The sequence below is a fragment of the Scaptodrosophila lebanonensis genome, unplaced genomic scaffold (genome assembly GCF_003285725.1).
Source record: "Scaptodrosophila lebanonensis strain 11010-0011.00,11010-0021.00 unplaced genomic scaffold, SlebRS2 tig00000001-arrow-pilon, whole genome shotgun sequence".
In the NCBI taxonomy this organism is placed as follows: domain Eukaryota; kingdom Metazoa; phylum Arthropoda; class Insecta; order Diptera; family Drosophilidae; genus Scaptodrosophila; species Scaptodrosophila lebanonensis.
This window is the reverse complement of record NW_022060529.1, coordinates 3,149,947-3,177,632: the sequence shown is the minus strand read 5'-3', so window position 1 is coordinate 3,177,632 and position 27,686 is coordinate 3,149,947. Positions and strand designations below refer to the sequence as shown.

At 38.7% G+C, this 27,686-nt stretch overlaps 3 protein-coding genes across 7 annotated transcripts; 2 read left to right on the top strand and 1 right to left on the bottom strand.

The window, feature by feature from the left end:
* Positions 1-455: 455 nt before the first annotated feature.
* On the bottom strand, positions 456-27,686 carry LOC115626137 (synaptic vesicular amine transporter). Of its 5 annotated transcripts, XM_030521431.1 has the most exons (9): positions 26,277-26,519; positions 23,190-23,466; positions 17,988-18,489; positions 4,571-4,738; positions 4,358-4,496; positions 4,220-4,278; positions 3,209-3,804; positions 1,776-2,093; positions 456-1,357 (listed from the first exon to the last, which is right to left on the bottom strand). In XM_030521431.1, exons 3-9 carry the CDS (start codon positions 18,463-18,465, stop codon positions 1,286-1,288), a joined length of 1,830 nt encoding a protein of 609 aa, XP_030377291.1. In that variant the 5' UTR covers positions 18,466-18,489; positions 23,190-23,466; positions 26,277-26,519; the 3' UTR covers positions 456-1,285. The 5 variants fall into 5 exon arrangements, with proteins under 5 accessions (XP_030377291.1, XP_030377267.1, XP_030377258.1 ...); XM_030521407.1 differs by lacking the exons at positions 456-1,357; positions 26,277-26,519 and adding an exon at positions 27,587-27,686 and having other exon boundaries at positions 1,432-2,093; XM_030521398.1 differs by lacking the exon at positions 456-1,357 and having other exon boundaries at positions 1,432-2,093; positions 26,277-26,520.
* LOC115626165 lies at positions 8,306-9,557 on the top strand. Its single transcript, XM_030521443.1, has 2 exons — positions 8,306-8,468; positions 8,536-9,557. Exons 1-2 carry the CDS (start codon positions 8,306-8,308, stop codon positions 9,555-9,557), a joined length of 1,185 nt encoding a protein of 394 aa, XP_030377303.1.
* LOC115626855 lies at positions 13,951-14,358 on the top strand. The gene has a single exon (XM_030522361.1). The coding sequence runs from the start codon at positions 13,951-13,953 to the stop codon at positions 14,356-14,358; it is 408 nt and encodes a 135-aa protein (XP_030378221.1).

The window sequence follows — 27,686 nt, the reverse complement described above, 5'->3', positions numbered from 1 at the left end:
TTCGTACAGCACTAACCCTCCATTCTGGGAGTAGAGTTAATAGAGCCACAAGGGCTTTTAGTGGTAAAGATGTACGCCACATTTTCATTTTTACTGAGACTGATCTCCTCATTTGTGGACATTCGTCCCAAAATGAGTCAACAAACAATTTAAAGCTGTTTTCTGGTAAAACTGTACCTGAATTTGGAAACAAATAATATTTGAGTTGGATTTGAATTGCCTCCAGTTTTTAGTAGGGTTCTTTAAATCTTTCTTTGGCGTTATTCAATTCACTCAGTTGAGCTTAGTTGTGAGTTCTGCTCAAATAATTTTATAGATAATTCATTTATACCTTAAGTTTTAACTTTTTTAGTTCACTCGAAACTGTTGCTTCAATTGTTTACGACTGTACGTAGAAATATCTAACAGTGTTTAGATTTTTGTATGCCATTTCACAACACTTTTGTGTTTACTAGCTAATTAGGCAACATTATTATTACTATTGGTTCCACATTTATTTGCACAATAGATCGATGGGTCGCAGTTTGCGATTTCCCAAGTTTTAAGATTGTGTAGAAATAATAAAATGAAAATGTTGTAATTAAATGGTCCCTTAGGCCATAGGTAGAGTATATAAGTAGTATGAATGTATGTGGTTAGAATTGAGTCTATTTTTTGCAATCCCAAAACTATTCAACTGGTTGCCTGCTCCTACAAAAATGTAACCCAATAACTTCTATTGTATAGTATATCTATCTTCGACAAGACCCGTTGTAGCGAACAGTTTTAGCTGCCTGTTTTGAAGCGGCATTTCATAATAATCTCTATAAGGAAATATACTTGTAGTAAATAAAAAGATATACATATGTATACTTGTATACTATATATGTACGTTGTTTTTTTCAATATTTTTTTGTTCTTTGGCTTCTGTTGCGCCTTTGCTTTGGTATATATGTATGTACGAGTATAAAGATAAATTTGGCTTGGTGCTTGTGGCCTTAATATACTATATAGTAGTAAGTATGTGTAATACATCAGGTTTATAGTTGGTATATTTTGATTTGATTTCGGAGGTTATTCATTGATATGCTTAGTAGTTGTAAGCATTCTATTTGTATATGGTTAGAATATATGTATATAGTATTCGTCAAACATTGAACAATAATAACAATTTTCATTGAATTCATATGATATTACTGATATTTTTGGTTGTGACATTTTGTTTTGGTAATTTTGGTTCCCTTTTTTTTATATTTTTGGTCACATTTTTGTGACTTTGCTTTTTCAATTCAATATCGTTAGCATTTTATTCGTCTTCATCGTAGTTCTGGTAGGTGACATAACGTACCTGTGACCGATCGCGTCCATAAATCAAAGACTGCAAGGAATATATAGATAGAGGTTAGTGTTTCGATTATCAGAGCGGGCACGACAATGACAACTCAGGCAAAATGATAATAAAATAACATTTATTAAGCTGAACCTTAAACTAAAAACAATTTAAAGCTAAAGCTGAAAACTTAAAAAATAGGGCAAAGCATTAGGGTAATACGAATTGCTACTAATTGTGTACATATGTTGGAAAATAAAATAAAATAAAACTTAAAGCAATCGATTCAAAGCCGCTCGCTCTCGAAGGCCGCATTCGTCATGCCATCCAGCCCATGCTTATCCCCCTCCATGCCATGCATAATGGCCGGGCAGGAAGCCGTCAGCTGAGCAATCGAATTTGCGGTAGCTTCCTGTGCAGCCGCCTGCGCAGCAGCGGCGGCTGCCGCTTCCCTAGCCATACGCACCTTCTTTTCATCGCTGGTGGGCGGATTCTTCAGCAGGGTCAGCAGAGGCGCGTACATGAAGCACAGTATGGCAATGCCAAACAACATCCATTCAAAGCCAATTGACTTCACCAGCGAGCCCGAGAGCGCCGGTCCCACCGCAAAGCCCACACAGAAGGCGACATCGCCCAAAGCATACACACTGCCATAGACAGCCGAATGCCGTATGTCCACCAAATATCCGAGTTCGGGCATCATTGAAGAGTCCACCATGCCAATGGCAAAGCCAAGGCCGGCATTGGGCACAATCAGATGTGTAATGTTCGTGGCCATGGGAATCTGGAAGAGTGCGTTCGCCAACAAGTTATTGAAGTTATCTCTATATAGCAGTTATAGTCTTTACCTGAAAATGTTATAAGGGGTATGCTAGTGTTTCATTTAATTAATTGCAAACCTTCTTCGATGTTAAAGAGTTGATTTTACGACCCAAAGCGTTCAAGGGTATATTATTTTTGTGCGAGTGTACATGTAACACACAGTAGGAGGCGTGGCAGACCCCACAAAGTATATACATATATTCTTGATCAGCATGACAAGCCGAGTCGATATAGCCATGTCCGTCTGTCTGTCCGTCTGTCTGTATGAACGCAAGGATCTTAGAAAGTATAAGAGCTAGAATAACCAAACTTGGTATACAGATTCTCCTGAGCCCGAGAAAGGACGAGTTTGTTCACCCCCCACTCGCCCCCAATTTACGATTTTCTATAACTCCCGTAATTCTTGGAATTTTGAACTAACATTTGGTTAGTGATTATATATCCGTATACCAAGTTTTATGATAGGGTAATTAGAAAGAAAGTTATGGCCATATAACCAGGCCAATGATTCTGATGTAAATGTATGTATGGAATATTTTATATTTAATTTAGTTATTTAATTAAATTAATTTAATTACATTAATTAATTTAATTACATTAATTAATTTAATTACATTAATTAATTAATTAAATTAATTATTTTTTTGTGGGGGTATTTAAGAGTTGAGCCTGCTCTACTTAAGCATTCCTTTCTTGTTTTAAATTTTTGTTCACTTTGGGAGAGAAAATCATTACAAAAATGTAGTGCGGACTCAAAAGGGATTTGTTTTTATAAATACCAGTACATTAAATAAATAAACAAAGGGGATTAGAAGTTACATTTTTCCTAACCTCCGACAACTGCATTCTTACCTACTATTAGCTTGCAAAGTTTTGTTTAAAAACTTTTTATTTAATCATCAATTTGTAAAAATATGACTGCCATTACAATTTTTTATTTATTTCTTCCTAAAAACTGTTTTTCACTTTTGAAAAATCAACACAACGCATACAAATAATTATTGAAAACAATAAAAAAACGCGGCCTCATCTTGATTTCCACGAATAATAATAATATGAATCAATTAAGCTACTTACAAATATCAAACAAGCACCAATGATGACCAGACCCAAGCAGGCGGCAAACCAACGACCAATTTTATGTCCCAGTGGGCCAAACAAATTCGTGCCAATTAGGTAGCTTATAGACGCGGGCAAGAAGGCCACTCCCTGCTCCCAACGCGTAGCACCCATATTGTCCACCATCCACAACGGCAGCGAAGGCTCCAGCATGGCAATTCCCATATTTGCAAAAGTGATGGCGCCGGCGGCAATGAGTATGTAGGGATCACTGATCAGACTCTTCAGGGAGGGCGGCTCCGATTCGCACTTCTGTATGGAAGGCTGCAACATGAACAGCTGCAACAAGCCGTCGCCCAATGCCAATGCGGCCAGCACCAGGAATGGCGCCGATTTGCCAACAAACTCGTACATTACGCCACCAAAAGGGGGTCCAATCAGCACGCCCAGCGCCAAACCACCCAAAGCAATACCCATGGCATTACCGCGTTCCTTGTCATCGGTGAAGCGATCGGCCAACATGCCCATGCCGGACACCGAAGAGCAGGACGATCCAATGCCTTGCAAGGCGCGTGCAATGAAGAGCACCAAGTAGGAGCGTCCAAAAGCGAAGACTGAAAAGTGCACAATTCAACGATCATTATACTACACGCTAATGAAATAATAATAAGTAATAATAATACGATGTGTTACAAACACAAAAAAAAGTCAATATACCCTTACGCTCTTCAGGGCAAGGGCGTAGGCAGGGGGCAGGGGGCAGGGGAGGCCGTTGTCCTCCTCTCTACAAAAAATTTTGCCATATAAAGTCGACCACACGTTCATTATTATGACGCACTATTTCGCCTTAAAATGAATCTGAGTTGGATTTGTTGAAGTTTTTTCATTGATCGTGCATTATTTTATCAAAATTTAATTTTTTTAATCAAAATAAATTTTGGAAACGTTTCTATCTATCTATATATAGAATTCTACAAAAATACAGCATATTTAATAGGTTTAATGTTTCTTTCGCGTCATCCAACTTACTTATGGTTGACAGGAACATGATCACAAATCCGGCAAACATGGGTATGCTATAGCCGATGCTATATTGAGTGAAAAGGAGAGAAGAGAAATAGATGTTTTACGAAAGTAAATGTTTGAGTTGGTATGCTTGCCTCTTACCGATGTGTCAGCGGTCCTACAATCGGATTAACCAGCAGCTGCACAAAGGCCTTCGAGGCGAATAGCAGACCCACTTCAACCGTCTCACCCACCAGTTCATTGTGACGTTCCTCCAACTCTCGGTATAGCGTTTCGTTTTCTGAAATAGCGAAATAGCGAAACGTTGGCTTAATCCTGGCCATAATAATTGTAACGAAGCCGCCGCCAACTTACCCTCCGGACTCAGTGTGGATACCTCGAGTTGTTGTTCGCTGCCATCCTTGTTGCATGGACAGACTGTGGGGGGTGGCGGGGTGTTCAGTGTGAGCGGTGTGCGTGCATAGCTGTCGAGCGGCGCGTCCGGATGTCGTATGTCGTACAGGAACTCGGGTATGATGGGCACTGCGGGTGTGTGTAAAACGCAACTTGTCATGTAATTAAGTTGTGAAAATAATTTGCCTACAATTAAGCCCTAAAATGTGAATGGTTCGCACCGCTAGATGGCGCTAGATGGCAGGCTGCACCAACTTGAAAACAATTTGCCAGGCAACTAAATTGCATTAGGCCACAAAATTGTTGTTGCTAGAAAAAGTTTTTATAATTACTTTCTATGCCAAGATTGCTTGACTAATTGAGTTGGCAGCGATCCCCCATTTCCCCTTCTCACTGAAACAAGAGTAAGCACGCAAAATTGCGCATACGCCGCATGGGCTTTTGTTGTTGCTTTTGCTGTTGCTGCTGACGTTGACGCGTTTAATTGGCTTGCAGTGTGCCTGCTGTCTTCAATTGATTGTTGTTGTTGCTGCTGTTGCGTTGTTGTTGTTGTCTCTGCATGTCTGGCACGGAAGCGTTCACTTGAAGCACTTGCCGCAAGCAACAGCAACAACACTCAGACCCCAAACCTCAGCTCAGCCCGACTCCCTTGCCCACTTTTGCGCAAATTCAATTTGTTTATTGCATGTTTCAACTGTGTTTATATTTATTATCAACACCCGAACCGGCACAGGTAGTCTTTGGACAGGTGCCCTTTGAACCCCTCCCCTGCTGCTCAGTTAGCAGCACCTCCATGGCTTGTCTGTTGTTGCACTTAGTTCGAGGTAATTGCATTTCCTCTTGCGAGGCCGAGGCTCATTCAATGAGCCATTGCCACCGCATGTATGTAATGGCTTTTACTGTTGTTGTTGCTGCCACGGGTATGTTTCAATTGAGTTGCAAGTTCAGGCCAGAACAGCGTTGAGTGACGGCCGTTTGCGTTTGGCCTGTTGCTATTAGCCTGAAGAGCTTTTGGCATAATGTGCGGCAAAGGCACATACGAAGTTCGTCCTAGCTGAGTGGGTCTGATAGTTAACTGTGGAAGGATGGTACATTTTGCCCTAATACATATGAGTATGTGGTGGTAAAAGTTGAAAACAATTCTGTAAAAGCTAACGATTTCTGGTTCTTATCATTATGAGCGAAAGCAACACATCTGACCAAATGAAAATACAACTGCCAGTATTAAGATCTGAGAATAAAGACATTTAAATAAAACAAGCGCCAATCAAACTTAGAGATACAGAAACGAACTTCAATCGGCCTCTTTTTGAAATAATAGGTGGTTGTCTTAAACTTAAAGTGTATATTTGAAAACAGATGAAAACGTTCAATTTAACAAAATTTAGAACAAGCTTGAATTAATCTTGAATTATTATGCCAATTTTTAAAAAAATTTGGGACATTTTCAGCCAGATTACGTTGTGGTTTTTAGTAGTAATATAAGAATTTCAAAACTGTAGCTATTCCATTAAATTCAATTACTTAAGATTTGCCAATTCCAATACCAATAGTTTATGTTGCCCATTAATCGAATAATACATATGTATCTCTAATTTTCCATTAAATGCCGTAACAATTTAATGAGTTCCATTGAACATATTGTTGATTACAACTATGTTTCTGACAGACAAGGCACCAATTTATTTAACAGGAAATGCAAATGTAAAGATTATAATTTGTACAAGTAGTGTAAGGCCCGGTTATATTTTCTTTTATTTGATGTCAGCGATTTCTCATGAATATGTATTTTGTGTACAACAAAAAATCACACACACACACACATACATACTATATATGTGTGTGACTATTGAAGCAACACAACAGAGGATCACTCGAGCCACTTCATGCTGAATCGTGTCAACCGGTGCCTAGTTTCGATGTTTTTTTTTGCAAAAACTAAAAAAACGAAAGTGAAAACCTATGAGCAATAGCAGGCATATTAACATTAAACTGTCATATATGTCGGCCAAATTCTCTGACATGCCATTTGGCGCCATTGCCAAGTCAAGCGGGAGGAATCGAGTGCTGGTTGTTCCACAGTAGAAAAATATTGTCAGCGGAAATGTAAGAAAAGTTATTTGTTGTTGTATTAATGATAACTACTTAAAATGCAACGCCGACGATTAACGTGGCATTATTATGCGACAGAGAAGTTGACAAGTAATTTTTAGAAGACCCCAAACCTAGACAGTATAGTAACGTGCAACTCATTAAACTGTCTCCAAGCATTTGGCACACAAAAATCAAAAACACGTGCAACTGACAAACGAAAAAAAGGTAAATAAGGAATACTGGCTAGTGGGTGGAGGTGGTGGTTCGTGGTTCGTGGATGGTGGATGGCTGACAACCAGGCCCTGCATTTCGCGTGCCAAAGACACTTAAACCGCAACCCAAGTCGGCATTAGGCGACCGATGGTTGTCGGCAGGCGTTGGCATGCAGTCAGTCGGCCAAACAAACAGAGTATCCCAAATAGCATCACAATAGTTGAAATAGAAATACCCTCGAATTCGTTATAGAACTTAATAGTTCCATTTTTGCATAGGTATATATAATCTATCAATGTATATATTACTAAACCGATTTTGATCAAATTTTGTTGCAATATTTGAAATGGCCCTGATCGATTGGATAAATAGAATTTTTAACCATTTTTCTTTTTTTAAAGAACTAAATAAATTACTCCATTAATGGATTTGTTCGATTTTCCTTCCATTTTTTTGTTTGTTTCAATATGAAAATAATGAATTCAATTTGTAGCGGACCAATAAAGCAATAAGAATATCTATTAGGATTTTAAAACAATCAAGTATATCAAAAATATAATTATGCATGTAAAACAGATAAATGCAATTTGTGTAAACTCTTAAAATTGTATTTTATTTTCAAGGTATACATATTTTAAATAAGTTGTGCTGATTTTTCTTCTTTAAGTCCATAAAAATGTATTCTCCAAGAGTGTTTTACGATTTGAATTTCTTAATCCAAATCGTTAAATTGTGAAAATACTTTTAAACTGAAATATAAACGATATAATTTGCTTCAGTACTATTTGAGGGTTATTGGGAAAGAGTTGTATTGCCAATTTTGAACTTTAAACTCGTACGAAAAGTAACAAGCACGAAATTTTAATTAAATTCTCCAAAATATTTGTATTGAATTGAGATCTCACTGGCTGATTAATTTAGAAGGAATACTATAGTATTCCAAAACTTGCTACAAATTTTCAAGAGAATTTAAGCCTTAACGAAACTACAGATACTAGCCTATTAAGGGTATTAGAGGGTTCCGGACTGGGGTATCGCCGTTGTCGTTGTCAGGCAAACACGACAAACGGCGACAGTAAGGCAGCAACCGGAGCGCTGGCATGACAGCGCGGAAGTGCAACAAAGACGCAGACGACGACGAGGAGGGCGACGTCTGGGACGACAAGGAGGACAATATATAGGCAATACAGTTGCTAGACAGGCAGTGTGATAAACAATTCCCGCATTGGACTAGCGGTTGCTGTTGTAGTTGTTTGTCATTAACATGCCGTTGAATATGCCAAAAAATTAATTGCCACAAAAAAAAAAAAAAACAAACACACTCACAGGATAATAGGCCGAACCTAGCGGCCACGTCAACGCGTTCGCTTTAGTTGCGTAGCAAGAACTATGCGACCCATTTGGGAGTCGTCCAGTCGTCCGCTTTTTGTGCGTTCAGTTTGGCTCGAGACGGCAAATGCCGCACGCAGCCATCGGCGTCATTTCATACTCGACTATCAGCCCCGAGAACGGCAACGCTGGACGCAGCGACAAAAGCTCGGCAGACGCAGAGGTAGGTGGACCGATTTAATAGTCTAGGGGTTTCTTAAATACTCAACAGTCAACAACCCCGACTGCAGGCACACAATCCTACGAGCTGTGCGAGCAGGAAGCTGACTGCGAAGATAGCTTTGACTATTTGGAGGACTATTTGCTTCTGGATGCCACCAAGTTGACGTTGCAGCAGCAGCAACAACAACAACAGCAGCAAGAACAAGAACAACAGGCAGCTCATTGTAAGCTGACGTCCGGAACAGTCAGTCGCTACTCGCGTCATGCCAAGCGACGTGCTTGGCTGCTGAGTCGTGGCAAGAACTACAACTTGCCACACAGTCGTGGCCAGCTCGCGGACAGCCTGCTCGAGCCTTACTCCCGTCGCAGCTCGCTGCAGGATCTACACTCCACACTGTCCAATAATACGTCCATTAATCCGGAGGAGCGTCTGGCGGAGCGTGTGCTCAATTGGCTGGATCTTGCCGGTCGCAAGGATATAGTCAAGTCCGAGTTGCCAATGGTGGCCAGCAGCGCGCAACTGCCTCGCAGTGGGGCGCAGCGGAGCCAAAAGCATGCCCATGTGCGCCTTAAACTAGAAAGTGGTGAGCCCGGGCGACGAGGCGGTGGTGCTCCAAAACGTGCGCCTACAGCTCATCCGCGTAGCCAGAGCACTCGCAAATCAGCCAAGGCTGCAGCAACACAGCCACCACCTTTGCCGCCAGCCAATGCCAAGCCCATCACCATTATATTCAACAAGGAGGGCGTGCCAGTGCGTCTCAATCGGGCTGCCCGAAACATCGATCTGTGCGCTCTCAGCCACAGTGCCAGCACCACGAGACGTCTAGCCGGACAACTGGCCTCGGCTAGGCTCTACAATGGTGCCACACCCTCGCCCAGAGCGCACCAACAACAACAGCCACACTTGGAGAGCAGCCGCACTCCTCCGCATAGTGGGCGTGGCTTGGCATCAGCTGTGGACAGCAAAAAGCAGCTGCACATATTTATGCCCAGTTTGCCAAAAAAAGGACTTCTGTCCGCCGTTGGCAGCAGCGAAGATGGCCAGCAAAGCTCACTCAGCGTTACTTTTAGCGAGCTGTGCCAGATCTAAGGACCTGGCGATAATATAGCTATGTTAATTGTTCACAATTTAACACAAAATCATTTCATTATGTCAACTAAATCCTTTCGATTAACACAAATAATATTCAACAATCCCTCTAAGAAAACCAAAACTAGTGGTTCTGAATTCTTAACTCTAAAACATTTTAATGTTAGCTGAATTGCGTTTCTGTCTAATTTGACATGAGTTTTCCAAAAGTAATTAAATACCACATTTCCGAATTTTGGAAGATAGTATTTTAAGATGGACGATAGTGTTTGGAAGCTCCAACGAAATGGAAACACGAAAGGAAACGGCCGATCCTGACTTATTTTCTGTTTATTTTTCAAAGTGCTAATACTTAACTTAGAAAATGAAAGTTGAGGGAGAAAAAAAAAAAAAACAACCAAACATTTAAACAATAAATAGGTATTGAAATAAAGCGAGTTGATTAAAAAAGTTGCTAAAAGTCGTATGAATTAGTCTTAAATCTTGGTGTAAAAACTGCCTTCTTTCTTTGCAGTCAAAAATGTTAATAGTTAAGGTGTTGTTTTTTTGCAACCCTTTTGTCTACATTTTTTTGTTATTTATATGGGATTTTTTTATTTTTATTTTTTTGTGGTAGTCCTGCTTTTCAGCAGATAATATTCCGACTCCGTGAAATGTAAAAACGATCCAATGTGTCGTCTGCTGCTTAATTTAGTGAGACAGTATCTATAACATTTTTGCACTACTATAATTCCCCAATCACATCAATTGGTATCGATTGTACAAGTATGTGCACGCACAGCCCGCGGGACTTCTCGAGTGGCTTTCGCCAATAAACGTTGGCAGTTTTCAGTTGACTTCGACACTAACATGGCCGATTGCTCGTTGGGCGAGGCCTTCACGTTGGCTACTTTTGCGATGCGGGCTTCTGGACTCTTTCCCTTCACATACAATGAGCGTAGGAATAGATTCGAGATCTCGAGACCGTTCATACTCGTCAGCGTACTCCATCTGGCGGTCTATGGATATGTGAACTTGGCGCTGTTGCTTGAGGATTGGCAGGACTATGTGCAGCCAGTGGTGGACAGCACAGGACTGAACATGTTCGTCAATTTGGTGCTACGCCTATTGGGAATGGTTTCCACAATTGGCGTGTTGTTGCCAGCACTGTTTGGTAGTCGGGGCATAGCCCTGTATCTCAATCATCAGCTTGGCTGTGAAAAGGATCTATTCGTGGTCGGTTTGGACATACAGAAGTTGTGTCGCCGCCAGCGTGCTTTTAGTCTACTGGGATGTGCTTTTTTTCTGGTCTTCATTGGCTTCAACTCTTGGCATGCTGTCTATTTTTTCCGTATGATTACGCAGGAGAAACCTTCGTTAATGAATTATCTGGTCATAGCTCTTGCCAATTTCTACAGGTTCATATTCATTTTATTTTTGTGGCTGCAACTCTTCTGCCTCTATTCCATATCCAGCTTGCTAAATAGACACACGGCCCAGTTGGTGAGGGAGGAGCGGGTGCGTTTCCAGCAACGACGTCGACAAATTTTTGCTTGGCAGTTAAATGCTGAGCCATTTAATACATAAATACTAATTGTCGTTAATACAAGTAAAAGCACTAAGCAAATAGCCAAAAAGCCAAGATTTAACATCTTGAAATGAAACCAAGAGAATTTTGGATAAAACGCAAAACAAAGATTGTATTCAAATGCTAATCTTAATTAAATACCTTGTTTTTCTATTTGTAGTTCTGCCAATAATATTTAAATTTCTGTTTTTTTATGAAAGCAACGAAAACTCTGTGGTTAATTCTAAGCTTTTTCTAAGTTCGTATTTAAAGAGCTACGAACTAACTTGCATTTGAACTTCTTTACATGGAAAGGGTGGTCTAGATTTGGCTCTTCGCCGGTAAAAAAATTAAAGAAATGTACTTAAATGTAAGAAACTTGTTTATGCTCAAATACTATGTAATCGAATAAATTAACAATTGATTAACTAAAGAAACATATTTATTTGTATTTGCTGGGAGAATCTTTTCCCCATCTCTGTATTATCTTTAAATTATTTTCTAGATGTTGAATAAAACAGACAGACTCTTATCTATTAGTGTTGAGCTTATAATTATATTCGAGGGTACTCAGGAGTTGTTTGTATGGATAGTTGACACACCTGCTGATCCGATTATACGCTCTGTTTTGTGAAAATCTTTGTGCTATTTGTTTTCATTGGACATCCTTGGTTTGGGGAGCTGAGGAGCAACTCTTACCACTCATTTTTTATGTTTTACTCGCTGCTGTTATTTATTTTTTTATTATCGATTTTTGCCCTTTGTGTTGCCATTGAAAGTTTTTGCTTGTGGCAAGTTTATTTTTGGCTACCCCACTAAGAAGCATGCGGCACGCGCTATGTCTGAGCTTTGTTTTGATTTCAAGTTGCCGGTCGTGGTTCACTGTTGACTCAACATTGGCGTCATAGACTTTGGGTGTTTGGGTAATATGCAGAGTAATCATCATCAGAACAGGTTATTTTGTGGGCAATAAGTATAGTAATGCACGAAAGTATTTTGGCGCCAACGAAGTTTGAATGGAGTTTAGAGTCTCATAAACGTTTCGATGGAATTGTGTGCAAAAAAATGCCAAATTGCCTATGATTAAACAAATTTCAAACTAGTGGATCAGTTTAAAATTGAATAACAATTCTTGTTTTTGAAATATAAAAAAGTATACATGTGGTTTCCAGTGGTGTATTGTAATTAAATTCTTATTGGTTGCTTAAGAAAAAAAACTGAATTATGAACCGAATTTCTGTACCGAATAATATGTATTTATTATTGGCTTTAGTTTGCTTCCTTCGCCTTGATTTCGATTAATCGGTAAATATAGAAGAAACTACTGAGTTCCTTTATTGTCTTCTGTGCCGATTAATTGATCTCTTTCCTCACTTGTTTTCATTTTTTTGGTTTTTCGTTTTATCGTATATTTTGGAATTAAACAAATAAACGAAAATATCGACGAATAAGTTGCATCGTTCATGAATGAGTTACCAAATTAAATAAAATTAACGACAAATAAATTGCATCTGAATTTGTTAATTAAAATGCACACAACTTACATATGTATAATGAAAATAATTTATGATTTCGAAATACCTAAAAGTTCAAATATTTCAAAAATATTGCTGTGTTCTATTCTTAAAGTTGTTCCGTTTATTACATTTATTAGTCACTTTTTCAACTTTCAGCTGCCGTTTATTAATTCATATCTCACAATAAATAGACCCATACCTTAGCGATAATTTAGCTGGAATTTGTAACACCTCTTCGTTCCCAAAAAAACAGCAGAGAAATTATTTTGGGACAACACGTAAACAGCCGTAAATTAATTATTGGCATTATACATACAATCGGATAGATGTAAGCACAACATTACATTGGCAATAACAAATGGGGAGTTTCCTAGAATTTATGGTGATACCAGGCAGGGCATGAAAACACCTGACACGCTGCCATCGTTGACGCCATTATATGAGTTACGCGCATCATTTAAATGCGATTTCAATACGCCAATGAGTTGTTGGGTCTGCCACCACGACAACGATGAAGATTACTACGCCTTCGTATGTTGGCGACACTGAAAAAGCTATGACCTTTGCAGCATTGGGGGAGGGGAAACTGGGGGAGCAAAAGTTTTTCCCCAAGGCGAGCCCCCAACCAAAGCCAAAGACAATGGCACGCTGGCAGCAATTACGTCGCGGAAACTTCGCTGACGTTTGGCTTTTCATTCTTTTTTTTTTGCTTCTTTTTGTCAAAGCAAAGAAAATGCACAACAATACATAGGCATATAAATATAAATACACGAGAATTGGTACACTCAAAAGAAAATGGGATTTGATTTTCTGAGTTAGTCTGAAGGATCGCGATCCAGACATGTCCGTCCGTTCGTCTGGATGATCGACTGGATTTCGGAAACGGCTGAGCGCACATTAACCAAACTGGGTAGACGGACGCTCCTAGTTACTAGCCAATACGAGTTTATTTTATTTTTTGAATTGCACTTCTGTTTACCAATTTATTCGTCCATCTGACACGATTCGTTTAAGCAAAGACTGTGAATTTTGCTTTGGAAAGAAGCATTTCATGATGTTTTGAAGATGTTTTAATTCTTCACAATTTTTCTCTCAGTGCATGTAATAACAACTGGCAGTGGCAGCGACGGTATAGTTGCCAAAGTTGTTGTGCCTAGGCAGTCCAAGTAGACAGTGAAATGCCGTGACTTATTCGCGTTTCTGACGTGCACGCGGCAGGTTGCGCTTTCTAGACTGAAAAAAGCATTACGTGTTCCCGAACCCAATCAGGACTAACAAGCAAAGTTTAGTGCGCATTTAATTTTCCGGCAATTAGTGAACGCTGCCACCAATGTCCACGGACGAGGACTCTGTGGGAAGTCCGCTTAAGCCAGCCACGCCCACGGGTGAGCGGCCAGGCGGCAAGAATCGGAATGCGTCCGAAATTTTGCGCCATCAGCAAAGTTTCGAGGCGCGCTACAGCAGTATCATCCAAAAACAGATCTGGGATACCAGCATTAACAAGGATGTTCTGGAGCGTCAGCTGAATGCCTATTTCCCCTTCGCACGCAGCGCTTCCCTAAGCAAAGACGGCTCCGGCGGCTTCGATCAGCTATTAACGCCGACGGCAGCCACGAGCAAGACACGTTCGGTGAGCACGACGCCAACAAAGAAGCGACCCCCTGGTCTGGACAAATTGGATAAGCTGGAGACTGTGGATGTGGCTGAGAAGGAGGCTATGGCCAAAAGCTTGGAATAGTAAGAAGGTGTAGCTCAAATGGATGGAAAATTTATTCGCAGTAGACCTTGAAAAGTCCCTTGATTCCTGATTGATTTAATTGAAGATTGTGATGTAGATTGTGACGTAGGTTAATGTTTTTGTCTGCCATCATTTCATGAAACAACGAAACCCTCAACCGAAAAAGTATATAAAGTTGGAGCAATTGGGTGAGCAGTTAGAATCAAAACATTCTGCAGTATCCTAGTGAGTTTTTTTTTACTGAACAAGAGACTTTCAAAAATATATGTCTTTGTGATGATATTGAACAATTTCCCCTTTAAGCTGGAGCATAATTTAAAAGAGGAATGGCAATAATTTTGGTGAGGACGAAAGAATCATGAGGTACACATGTTTTCAAAATTTAGCATAGTTTTAATACCTATAAAAATTAAAATAGTACCTACAAATATTTATAACAGCAAAAGCATGTCTTAAAGGACGGAATATTGAATAAAATTAATAATTTAGTGCGTAAGAATTATTAAGAAATGTTCTAACAGCGTAACTAAATTCTTTCTAACAATTATTTGCCTAACGACGTCGTGAACCCTTCAAACGAAAATATATATATATATATATACTTGTACATGTACTTATAAGATGAGTATTACGCCTTATCGTCTAAATGATTGCTTCAACCTTGGCAATGTTTTATGTGCTCTTAATAAAATATGCAATTCTAAGTGATGTTTGCACTACAATCCTTGTTTCTATTATACTATATGTATTCGAAATATGCAGCTGCTTGAGATAAGCCCATATGTATAAATCAAGGGCCCCCCATTTCCAGAGATACGAGTACCATTTGGGTTAAATCTAATTTATGAGCATATTATGCGCATTGCCAAAGATCAAATGTAATAATCAAAAGTAATTCTCGCATTTTCGCTCCATCTCCAACTACAACAACAGCACCAACGACTCACAGTCTGACACCTTTAAGGCAGTGAAAAGCACTTAAGTGAAAATGCTTCAAGTCAAACGTTAAAAGCATGTTTACCCAGCCACCCCCCTCATTACTAAAAGGGAAGGCCGTAGCTTTGATTTGCGAGAGTCATGAGAAAAGGGGGTGTAGGAAAGCAAGCGGTAGTTGAGCTAATAGTTTTCTTTTTTCTATTTCTTTTGCGCATTTTTCCACTTCTGCTTTTCCTTTGACTTTCACTTCCGTGCCTTTTAGCCCGCAAGTTTCAACAAGTTGGTGAAGTGTGCTGCGATTTGGTTTGTCTATTTGTCATCGGGTCTTCTTTTTTATGCCCCTCACTTGTTGATTTAAATTCATGACCACAACCGTTTAACACAGGAGCTAAAAAAAGGACGGGATAAGAGCGAATGACAGAACCCAACGAACCCAACACTCTCTCTTTGTCTGTTGTCAGACGCAGCAAACATTGCAAGCAGGACAACGAGCAGGACAACTGTCAAGTGACCGGCTGGTCAGCCGTTCGACTGACTCTTCACGTCCATATGTTTGTCCAGATACTTGACATAAGCACTCGGTCCAAGCATTGCCGTTGTGGCCGTTGTGGCGTTCAGAGCGCTCGGAGCGTTTCGTTTCGGCTTAGTGTCATTCGCAGTAGCAACAGCTCCGGCGGAAGCCACCACGGCTCTCCGGCTATGAGGCTTGGCAATGCGTGTTTATTTAATTGACTGTCGGCACTTGAAACGAACCTCCTCTGCTCCCCTGCTGTCTGTTGTCTGTGGCATTGGCTCTTGATAATATCGAGCATCGAACGCTGCAGACAAATAATGACACTCCAAATTTGATTAGTTGTTGTTATAGATGGTGGTGGGTTCGAATCTAGTACGAGTCCTCGTATGTTAAAATGCTCGCTTCATTAGAGCTTTGATGCTGCTTTATGCTCGTCTTGCAAATTAAAGCCAAATGTATTTAAACTAAATAACGTGAGTAAGACAAACATTTTCTGCGAGCTTGGATCAGCTCAGAACATATTGGGAATAAATTTCCTCCATTACGTGGCAACAGAACGGAAGTTGGAAATCCAAATAAATATACATTGATACATTTAAAAAAATAAATATATACAATATCGGAAAGAGCCATCAACACATATACATGTGTTGTAAGCGAAATAAGTTATGTTGGGTGTCCTACGGATTTGTCAAAAGTTGTTCAGGCACAGATAATTTAAAATCCAAATTTATAAACGATATGGTTCCTCAAAAATATCTCGAATGGATTATTTTGTAGCTCTCCATCCTCAAGATTACATTTGAAAACTGAAAGTTGTACTCTCAGATAAGAAAGTTGCTCGTAAGTATAACATGTATATTGTGCCGTACAAGATTTGGAACTTATAGTGATTTACAAGTTGTAGTGTAGAATAGAAATATGGTGAGAATAGTACCGTAAAGAGCAATTCAATTGTACTTTCGTTTGCACTTGTCACAAGTTAAGTTTCATTTATCCGTTAAAAAGAAAAGTTGAGTTCAGCAATCGATCGAGGGTTTGGTGCACGATAGTCTAATTTTCCATAACTTTATGGAAAACCTTTTTTTACACATACGATACATTAAAATATTAACGTAATAAATTAATTTATTATCAATTTTTTAAAATTGGGAATTAATATACATATAACTGTTATAAGTATTAAACCAATTTCAATTGATTTTTGTTTTTCAAGCATTTATTAAATTAAAAAATGCAATAACTTAATTTATAAGTAAACTTTACTTGTATTCTTTAAGGCTGTTACGTATTTAATTTATTATATTTATTTTCACTTTCCCCCAATTTTTGTGTTTTAAACACGCTTTTATTTTTCTCATTAACGATAGGGTTTCATTTCACTTCAGTGAATAGGAATTAAATAGGAATCGGGAACACAGCTTTGGGGAATAACATTCATTTTACTTTCCAACCACTGAGGGTTGCGGGTGCGCATCAGATAAGTCAGATAATTAGCTTTTATTTGAATATATTCAACCAATTTGCAAGAGTGGAGCAATATTAAGTCAATCGTTTTTAATGCATGCTTTGGAAATTTTTTGTTATAGGTATTGTGCTTATACTCGTATAGACTACGTTATAGATGCTTTTTAGCCTTAACTTTACTATCTTGACAACATCGTGTCCTCACTTTAAACATTAAAAGAGTTTTTTTCTAAATACTGACATAATTTATTGAGTCTAAGCTAAAGTATAAATGATGCAGATAATTCACAATGCCAAGCACAAATGCATAAAATAAATACGAAGAGCATTGACTTCACTCAACACCCCCCGACATGATAACTGAATTGATTGACTGCCTGAATTGAGAAAATGACTGCGTGACTGAATGGCGGCAAGTGTTGGACAGACAGCGGACGGCGCCTGTCAGGAAACATTCATTAGCTTAAGTGGCGCTCTGTGGTAATTTTTATGGCCTGGCGGGAGTTAACCCATCGGGAGTTGGCGCTGGGCTGACAGAAATGGACAGTTTCCAGGTGATTGCGTTGCATTGTAAAAGTGTAAGAGTGCTTGGCAGATAGTCAAGATAATTAATGGTCATGAAATGCTAATGTGGCCGGCAGATTTATGCACTTCACGCTCTCCCACCCACCATTTTCGACACTTAGCAAGAGTAGAAGTAAGGGACACTTACCCACAGTGGTGAGGAGCATGTTGTCCAGGAGCAATGCGATGGCCACAATGACCAGCACCAGACGATTTGAGCCGCGCCAGCTGACCATCCATGTTTTGAGAGCGGACCAGGATCCGGCAGCGCGTGGATCCTCCTGCCTATACTGATCCGGCGGTGGCACGCCGCCTGTCATTTGACGCACATGTGTTTGCGTCTGATAGCTCTGTGGTTCTTCACCGCTCGCTGTTCCAACACCCAAGATGCCCCGGTCTGTGGTTTCCGTATTGCCATTTTGTTGATTTCTGTCCAGCTGCTGTTTGAATGGATTCTTGCTGGGTGTATCGGCTGCCGGCTGATTGTTAACATTTATGGTGAATGAGGTGGTTTCGCTGCCGCTGACTGATCCCTGGATTGGCTGCTGCTGCTGCTGTGACTGCTGCTGTGGTGTGCTGTGCGTGTATTTTCCTGGTCCACCATTGCCCGCATCAGTCGATTGCATATTGTGTTGCTAGCCGCTGCGTAACTAGGGGGAGGAAGATGCCAGTTGGAAGTTGGAAGGGAAAAGACAAAGTTAAGCAGCTTGTTAGCGATTTACGTCTTGGCTTCTAATTTAATCAAAAATGTGCACAATTGTGTAAGCAGCTTTGGGCACCCCATGATGATACATTTTTATTTATTGTTGTTGTTGCCCTTCGTTTGCGCTTCAACGATTTCCACTAATTAAAAGACAATTATAAAAATGCGAGTATACGAGTATGAAAGTTTTGATTTAAATTTGATTTCCAGAGGCAGTGGCACAACTTCTAGTTCACACACATTCTAATTTGAATGTAATATTATTTGACTCGCGAACAATGCCAAAATGCTCGAAAAATGTAAATATTCATTTAATTGGCGCCATGCGGCGTATGCGCAATTTTCCATTTTGAAAAACTTAAGAAAATTTCTGTTGCATAGCGAACGGCGCAAATTGAATTTTTCGTCTAATTCGTTTAAGGGAACATCACACGCTGCCAACGAGCGCCCTTTCTCAGTGCCTCTTCTTGAGGGTTGCACAAACACACACACCCAGTCGTTCTATTTATTCAGGGTAAGGGTAGGGTAAGGTGGTGGGAGGGGTGCGTCTGTCGAAAGTGTGGCTGGGCATGGGCGAAAAATTGAATTAACTTGCAGTCAATTAAATCAAAAAGCTGTCATAATTGAGAGCAAGATGGAAGATGTGCCAATGAATTGAAATTGAAAGCAGCTTTGATTGAGTGCTCGATGTTGGTGTAAGAAGAACTTGTTCTACTGCCAAAAATTAACTTAATTTCCCCACATTTTCCACAGTTTATTTCGAGCATTTAGCGTTGACAAACTTTTGTTGCCCTTTTCCCCCTCTTCTCTTCTTCATATCTATGAAATATGTTTCTACTTGTCTACTGTTGTGCTCACAAAAAAAAAAAACTAAAAAACCCGGTCTCATGTGAACAAATGCGGAACGCTAAACACTTGCGCTGATGTAAATAAACTCGTAAATATTTTCATAAAAATTACAGCACAACAAAAAAGTAAACATTAAGCTAAAATACACTATATATGGATAAAACATACAATATATATATATACATATATATACATGGCATAGTGGCCAGTGGGTCTGGCACAATAGAATTGATTGTTTATGACGTTGAGAACGTGCCACAATGAATGACGAGTGAGTGTGGAAATGAGGACAAACAACCGATCGTCTTAATTGACAGTTTTTTTCTTTTCTTCCCGACAAATTGATTGATAATGCAGCGCTTTCCATTCAAGATCATTATCATACATATGCCCAATTGAAATAAATGTACAAATGTAAATTAGCTACCGAGCCAGCAAGGCAGCTCATGGATAGCTTGTCTCACTGCACTCAGATTTTCAAATTCCCAATTACTTAGAACTGATGCCATCTGCGCGTTGCTCTGACTAACAAACAGTCACTAAATGTTGAGTTACATGTGCCGATTAATTTGCTTTCAACAGCCTGTGGGTGAGCTGTACGGCACACGGAAGGTTTCACATTGTAGCACTTACTATACACTAATGTGCAACAACCTACAATTAAACGCTTGCTGAGCTCCAAAACAAAAGCTTGAATAAGTACTTGATTCATTTTCAATTGGGTTTGTAATAAAGATTATTACAATATCTTGTTATAATCATGAACTTACATTAATGTGTTTCCATAAAGGGAGCCAAAAATATCGGAATGGGGTGTTATTAATTTTTATTTTTTTTTTTTCGTTCCTCAACGACTAATTCTTTATTTTCAAGAAGCTATTAACCGTTTGTCTACTTTCAATTTTGTTTATTTTAATATGTGTTGGGTGGTATATTCTAAAGATAATTCTATATTCCAGTATATGGCAGGTAGAGATTATAATTATTTCTATTAAAGATATATGGAGGTTCATTGATTCGTTTTATTTAATCATATGATCATTAATATGTTAAGTCCAAATAAGCAAAGTGTCAGAAGTTTGCATTAGTCTTTTGATTTCATGGGTTGGTTTGTAAGACATATTTTGAATTTACATTGTAAAATAATTTATACTTCAGTAATTAGTGAAATTTGATTTTAAAAACTCGTTGCAAATACTTGTATGTAGAACAAACAACTTACAGTATTTGAAGACTATCAGAATTATGTTGGGGTCTGACTATTACAATTTGTTTAATGATGTCTCTGCTATTATTAAGCCATCCTTTGCGGTTTTTTGTTGATAAATAAACTGATTCGTATTCGCGTGGCTTCACTTGAAAGTCTGTTGCACTTTTGAGGTGGTGGCGCATCAAGTGGTGTCACTTTTATAGAATGATTGGGAGGGGCTTTTTCTTTGTATTAAAATCACTTAATCATTATATTTAATGCGATGCGATGCATCCATAATATTAATGAACATCAGCCGCACAAATCAGTCAGTTAGACTGATTTAAATTTGTTTCCTTGTAATTTTTGCCATTTAAATCGTAAGTAAATACTTAATTAGGTAAACAACTCACATTCGCACAAGTAGCAGTTAATTTGAAATTTGCGTTCACTTTAAATGCTTTGTCACACTTTTCACTTTCTATACATATGCTATATTTAATTTATTTTTTCGTTCTTCGCTCCACACTGCCGCTGTCCGTCAAACTGCCGCAAATTCTGAGCACAAACTAAAAACTGTGCTGCATTGCACGGCACTTAATAAATGAAATGGAAAAACAAATAAACAGCAACAAATTTTGCAACACTGAGGCTGCTTGATACTCGTATTATTTAAAAGGTTTGCTATTGTACTTTGCGCGTGCTAGTCATTTGTTTTAATAAAAGCCAAAAGCGAACACAAAAATTCTGACGTGCTGAGCAAGCAAAAATATACGTACAAGTAAATTAATAATACAGCCACCGTACAGGCCGTCTTTGAATTTCAAATGAGAACTCACATTAAAAAAGAACTGCACATTTTAATAATTATTAATTATCAATAAGCATGCAATTTTTGATGAGCGTGGGAAAACGAGGACGGCCCGAGCATCTCGCGAAAATTATGCAAATCAACAAAAAATGAAAAAGAAATCAAACAAACAATAGTACGCATTTAAAAATGCATTTGCATAAATTCAAATTCAAATTCAGATTCAAATTCCATTTCAAACTCAATGCTGATGAAATCAATTCAGAGCGCTGCTTTGGTTTTCCAAATCAGTTTTAATTGCAATTAAATTAGTTTTTAAGAAACATTGCGCATACGGCCCGTGAGCCTGCCCTTAGAGAGCTGCCAGCAGAATAAATTGTATTCAGTTGCACGTGTTACTCACTTTTTAGATTTAATTGTGCGCTGCTCTATTCATTATTTATGTATTGCGTTAATTGCATAAAATTTAACGCCCGCCGCACAGTCAGCAGCGTCGACTACGATGGCGTTTAGCGTACTTGCCTCTACGACACTGATGTTCAGATGTTCGACACGCAACTTCATTTAAATTGTTTTCATTTTTCAGATTTCATAGCATTAATTAACCATTTTATGAATGACATTGGACAACGATGCGAACAAGCAACTCTCTGTCTCTGCTTGAATACTAGCGGAATAATAACACTCCACCGTCCACACTCCAATGCATAATGGTCAAATACGAGTATGCAACAGCAGCCAGCCACAAGTCAAATTAACAAGAAGCTCGACCGCACAACTGATGCTCTCCCAAGGGTGGAGAAGCATTATAGCCGGGCAGCAGTGCGGCTCTAGCAATTCATTTAATTGCGGCATATTTACAGCTGCCTGCTGCGTTCAGTTGTTAAGGGTAGAACTGGCAATAACAAACCTGGCTAATTAGTGCAAATCGATGCCAAAGTAACTGATAAACAATTGGCACACTTGGCTTATAACGAGTGCAATACCAATTAGGGCGATGTGTGTTTAGTAAGCTATTTTAGCTAACAATAATAATACAGATTTTATAAATTGCTACACCTAAAAAGTTATTTTAAGTTTTGCTGTAGCTGCATCTCATGAGCTTATGCCCTTCACAATATCTTCTTAAGTGAATCGAACCGAACGAACAGCCAAGAAGTCAGATGGCTCAAATGATAAGCTGCTTCTGAGGTTGAAGTTTACGAGATCAAAATTCAATTCCAAAGCTATTCATACTCGTATGTACACATTTCACTTTCTTGCATACAGAAATATTTGTTCCCCCAGCTATAGTTGGACTCGGTAGGTGACTGTAACCTGAAACCGCTTATTTTCAAGCCACTTGATCTTTGTTGTTTGCACAGTTCAAAATATGAGTTTATTGAATGAAGTGGTGTTTTCATCTTGGATGTTGTTCGTTTGCAAATTTTTCTTAGACGTCTTTGAGTATTTTATGCAATTCAGAAGCTTGTTAACCTGTTAGCATTTTGGCAGCAGAAATTTCATTCTTTACATAAAATTTAACCAAGCTTCTTTGTTGAATAATTTCGGATATTCCAAAAATCGAAATATCACTTGTAGAACACACAAGAAATGGATCTTAAAAGTACAAACAATTGTTCCCTACCAAAATACGCTCTCGATTTCCGGGTCATATAAGAATTGTGCTTTCATTGTGTAGCACAAAACGTAAGGAAGAGCATCAGAGCTTCTGCAAAGCCGAAGGAATGAATAAATTGTGACTGTGCAGGTAAGAATGCTATTCGCGTATGCCCTCGAACCCTTGAGCTGAGCTTACCTGCAAATATTTTGTTCACTGCTGTTCACTGGGGAGCTGGTGGTTTCGGGAGTTGATGATATCGGGTGTGGGTCGGCGAGTTGTCTGTTCGCTCGTTGACTTCCTGTGATTATTTCAAAAAGGGGGCGGACTTCTATTTGCTATTAGGGCGTTGGTTCTTTTGCAATTGTAGCTGTAAACTGTTGACGTTGCTGTTGAGGATTTGTTGCTATAGTTGCGTGTGGGTTTCGGCTGTTGTTGTTATTGTAGGGTGAAGTTGCAGTACGCTGGAGAGTTCCTGTGGGACAAAGGCACTGTTAACTAAAAGTGAAATGCTTGTAAGGGATTTGTTATGGTCGGTCTGCCTGTGGCCACAGACAATGATGAAAGTTGACTGGCCACTTGTGGAATGTTGACAGTTGATAGCACGACTTAAGTAGCTCCCTGTACGGCCTGTTACTTTTGCTTTCATTAGGTAATTTGCAATAAACTAGTATATCAGTGTGGGGTTCCCTTGGTTTTTCTTTTGTGAAAAGCTTAGATGCAAAGGAGCCTATTGGATTCTTCAGTTATACGAGAATAATAATTATTATTATATTATTATTTTATATTATAACAAACTATTGTCTATTGGATTAATTGTTGCAAAAAGAAGCAAAAGCTCTCGGAACAACAGTAAGTCGACTTTCTAAGCGCTTCAAGATCAAATAATAAACACCTAGACTCTTTTGCTCAGTAGCGAACATTGTTGGTTGGAATTATTTATCAGCTAGATTAGCTATAGAAAACTCGCATGAAATAAGTTGCACAAGCTATATACAAACATGCAATGAGCAGAGCATGGTTTGATTACAATTCAATTATATGAAAAATTATATTGAATTTTATTTAAGTAAGCTTTACGACTCGGAAATCAAAAACACGAACAAAAATAAATAAAATTTTCATGAGAATTGGGACTCGAGACTTTGTTCCTTTTTGCGTCCACTTTTTGGTAAATTCTTATCATCCCTTTTTTATTCAATAATAACTTTTTTGACACCTTTTACGTTATGACTGAAGCATTTCCCCAATTGTCTATATGGGATTTGTTTTCCTCCTAATAGGAGAGTAGAGAAAGAACTTACACTTCTAGACTTTCTAATGGTGCATGTAAGAGCCTGAAAAGAAGTATACACCGGAAGAAATAACTGGTTGAATGTGGGCAGTAATTTCTGTGTTCCATACCAATGTCGGCTACATTTGAGCAACGAACAATATCGGTTTAAGATTAAATTAAATGTTGACATTTTCGTCCATCTAAATGAACGCTTAGGTTTCGGAAATATCTGAACCCACATTGGTCTGTAGACTCTTCAGGGTAACACTAGTTTATTTTGTTGCCCTTATTTTGTCCACCCTCAACGTAAGCTACAGTTTGCATACGTATTTTATACACGATTCCTTACCTTACTACAATTCTTTAAAGTACTACGAATGCTGGCTCTTCCACTTCTTTCTTCTACTTTTCCAATGCTCTGATATAACTACATTTGTTTAGGTATGGGGTTTTTCGATGTCCGGCTAGCTTGACTGTAACATTCTCTCTCGTTCTGGTCTTGCAGTTGTCTGCAACAATCTGTTGAGCTGCCATTCCATGGTCTGCAGTCAACACTCAAAACACCCAACTGCAAAACCAACCATCAAAATATTGTCAGCTCAACAAGTGCTCATGCCCAGGCATTCGTCCGAAAAATTCGATACCGACTGCTTATCAGTGAGCGGAAATTTTGTTTTTATTTTTGTGTTTGCTTTTTTTTTTAAATAAATGCAAATAGCAAATAAATTGAAATTGATTTTGCTTTACGCTGCAAACCAAAGACACACACACGAATTCCTATGTGTAGCGTTGGTTTTTGTTTACCAAACGTAAATATGAGCGCGGCCGACTTTACATAGATTATGTACATATGTACATATAATATGTTTGTTTGTATCGCCCCTCACTTTACCGACCGTAACAAATTTTTGCTCGTACCTTTTAATATCGAATATTTATTCACAAAAATGCCTAACGTTGTATTTTAAATTATTTTTGTCGTTCTTCTTGTTGTTGTGTTCCCTTGACTGACCGCTTAAGTATTCAAGTTTGGATTTAATCGACTGGCTCGATATCTTCACCTCAACTGCTGTTCTCATTAAAAAAAAAAAAAAACCCCAAAGGCGAGATTTTGAAGATACGAGTATAAACGAAACGGGTTACAGACATTGGCAATAAATGAAATATGTGAAGCGCTAACGATTTCCGCATGTGTAATAAATTAGTTTATAAATGTACTTTTATTTTGAATTGCAAAATATTCTTTGAATGAATAAACGCTTGAATGCATTGTAATATTAAGATAATTTAATAAAACTTGTACTACTGCAATAACTATAACAGATATATGAAGATGGATTAGTAATAAAAAGAAACGTCTGGTTTTATTTTTTGATGACTTGGGTCTATCAAACCTATAGCATTCATGCACTCACATTTATTGGAACTTAGATCAATAGAGGAACTATATTTTTTAAGTTACTGACTGAAACAAGATACAATTTTAGAAATATCCTTAAGCTGACTTTTTAAATTAGCGTATTTCTTGAACTACTTCATCTGTAAAATATTTGCAAGTCAATTCGTTTACTTGTATTTTAAAATGTTTTTCGAATTTTGTTTACTTTTACTTTAAATGAAATTCACTTCAAATAAAAAATGTTTATTCCACTCCTAACAATTTCTGTAGCCAAGTAGTAATGTCCGACCAAATAGATGATTAAAGAAAAATTTACTTTACTTATCTTCTAGAATATATAATCACATCATCAGCTATAATAATTAATAAATAAAGGGTTTTTAAATCCCCTTGTTCATATGAATTTCAATCAATATTTTATGAGCAAAATGAAAACAAAATAATTTTTTTTAAATGCACTTTACAACATGTGCAACATATTTCTTTAGAAGTTTCTTCTAACTAATTTGTTTGTGTATCAAATTAGCCATGGCTTTAACTTAGTCCAGTATGCTTCTTACTGGATTGTGTTTGTTCTTTCATATATTGAATAAAATTAGTTATAACTTACACCCGTTTATGTTTAATATTTTCACATATTTTATGGCTTTTGTCGGATTGGTTGTGGAGTTGCTTTTAAATATTGTTTAACACACTTTTCAACGCACATTGGTGGTAGTTACTTTGGATTTTGTTGTTGTTTTACAACAAAACTACATTTTCATGTACGCGAATGTGTAGAGTAATTTGAATATTTAGTCTGAACTAAAAAATGCCACAAGTGTCTGGCGGCTTTTGGCGTTGCTGCTGCTGCTGCGAGCACTGCACTGTGTGGAAACGAGAACACGTCCATCAGCCACGAGATCTCATCTCGCACTGAATGCGAACGGCGCACGAGGCGGACGCACTAAGCGCAGGATGCGAAATGAAACGATGGCAGCGACAGTAGAAAATGCCAAAAGCATCGGCTGCGTCGCAGTCGCAGTCGCTGCCACTTGTTGGGCCATCTGCCTGTTGCAGTTGACGGCGACGCAGCCATCGACACGCACACGCACACGCACACCCACAAGAGTCAGCATGAGGCTGTGGCTGGAGATGGGGATGATTCCGCTCAATTGCCTTCATTGTATACGTGTAAATGTATGTGTGTGTGTGTGTGTGTGTGTGTGTCTGCATGCTGCTGCCGTTTGATTTTATTTTCACTGTCAATTGCGTTACGCCTGTAAGTATGCAATGCATCAAGGGTGGCTGCGACCGAGTCCTCGCCAGAAAATGGAGAGAGAGACAGAGGCCAAGGCAACGACAACGACAGCGACAGCGACAACGCCAGCATATTATGCCTAATTGATTTTCGTGTTAAGTGGCGTGTCAGTTGGGCTGACTTCTGTGTGTGTGAAGGAGCTGCTTTCTACGAACTCGGTAAGCCGAAAGATGAGATCGTGACTTCCTTAAAGCTGTTTCCTTAACAGCAATATAAATTCCACACCCTGCTTACTACCCTTTTCCGGATTCGACTTTGCGGATAAAAACGGATAAATTCCACATACACACTCTTCTATGCAATAAATCCGTATAGCTGCGCTTAGCTTAGCATTTGGTCAGCCCTCCAACATACAAGTATTCATATTTAATATTTTTATTTGTAATTCAGTTTTTCTTTTTACCAACGAAGCAAAACGCGTAACAGGTGTTGCATACTTGAAGGGAGGGAGGCAGGCGTACCACTTCTTATACTTATATACCAAACGTGTTGTTGTGCTTATTGTGCCAATTGACAAAGGTAACTGAGAGCTCTCAGTATCGTATAATTATTTCACACACATGCGAGTACATCCACAGACCTTTGCCCTTGCAATTCAATAACTTTTTTTTTTTGCTTACTTATTGACAAATTGATCGGCAAATTTATGCAATTACAGAAGAAGAACGCGGCAGTAGGTCTACTATGTATATGTATATATTACATATGTATATACAAGTA

What these genes read in the sequence shown, in the direction of transcription:
- LOC115626855 (XM_030522361.1), top strand. Translation starts at nt 13,951, where the DNA reads ATGTCCACGGACGAGGACTCTGTGGGAAGTCCGCTTAAGCCAGCCACG.
- LOC115626137 (XM_030521407.1), bottom strand. Translation starts at nt 18,465, where the DNA reads ATGCAATCGACTGATGCGGGCAATGGTGGACCAGGAAAATACACGCAC. An exon ending in GTAGGACCGCTGACACATCG is followed by an intron (nt 4,279 to 4,357) that starts GTAAGAGGCAAG and finishes CACTCAATATAG; the next exon opens with CATCGGCTATAGCATACCCA. An exon ending in TTGGTGCTTGTTTGATATTT is followed by an intron (nt 2,094 to 3,208) that starts GTAAGTAGCTTA and finishes GCACTCTTCCAG; the next exon opens with ATTCCCATGGCCACGAACAT.
- LOC115626165 (XM_030521443.1), top strand. Translation starts at nt 8,306, where the DNA reads ATGCGACCCATTTGGGAGTCGTCCAGTCGTCCGCTTTTTGTGCGTTCA. An exon ending in AAAGCTCGGCAGACGCAGAG is followed by an intron (nt 8,469 to 8,535) that starts GTAGGTGGACCG and finishes CCCCGACTGCAG; the next exon opens with GCACACAATCCTACGAGCTG.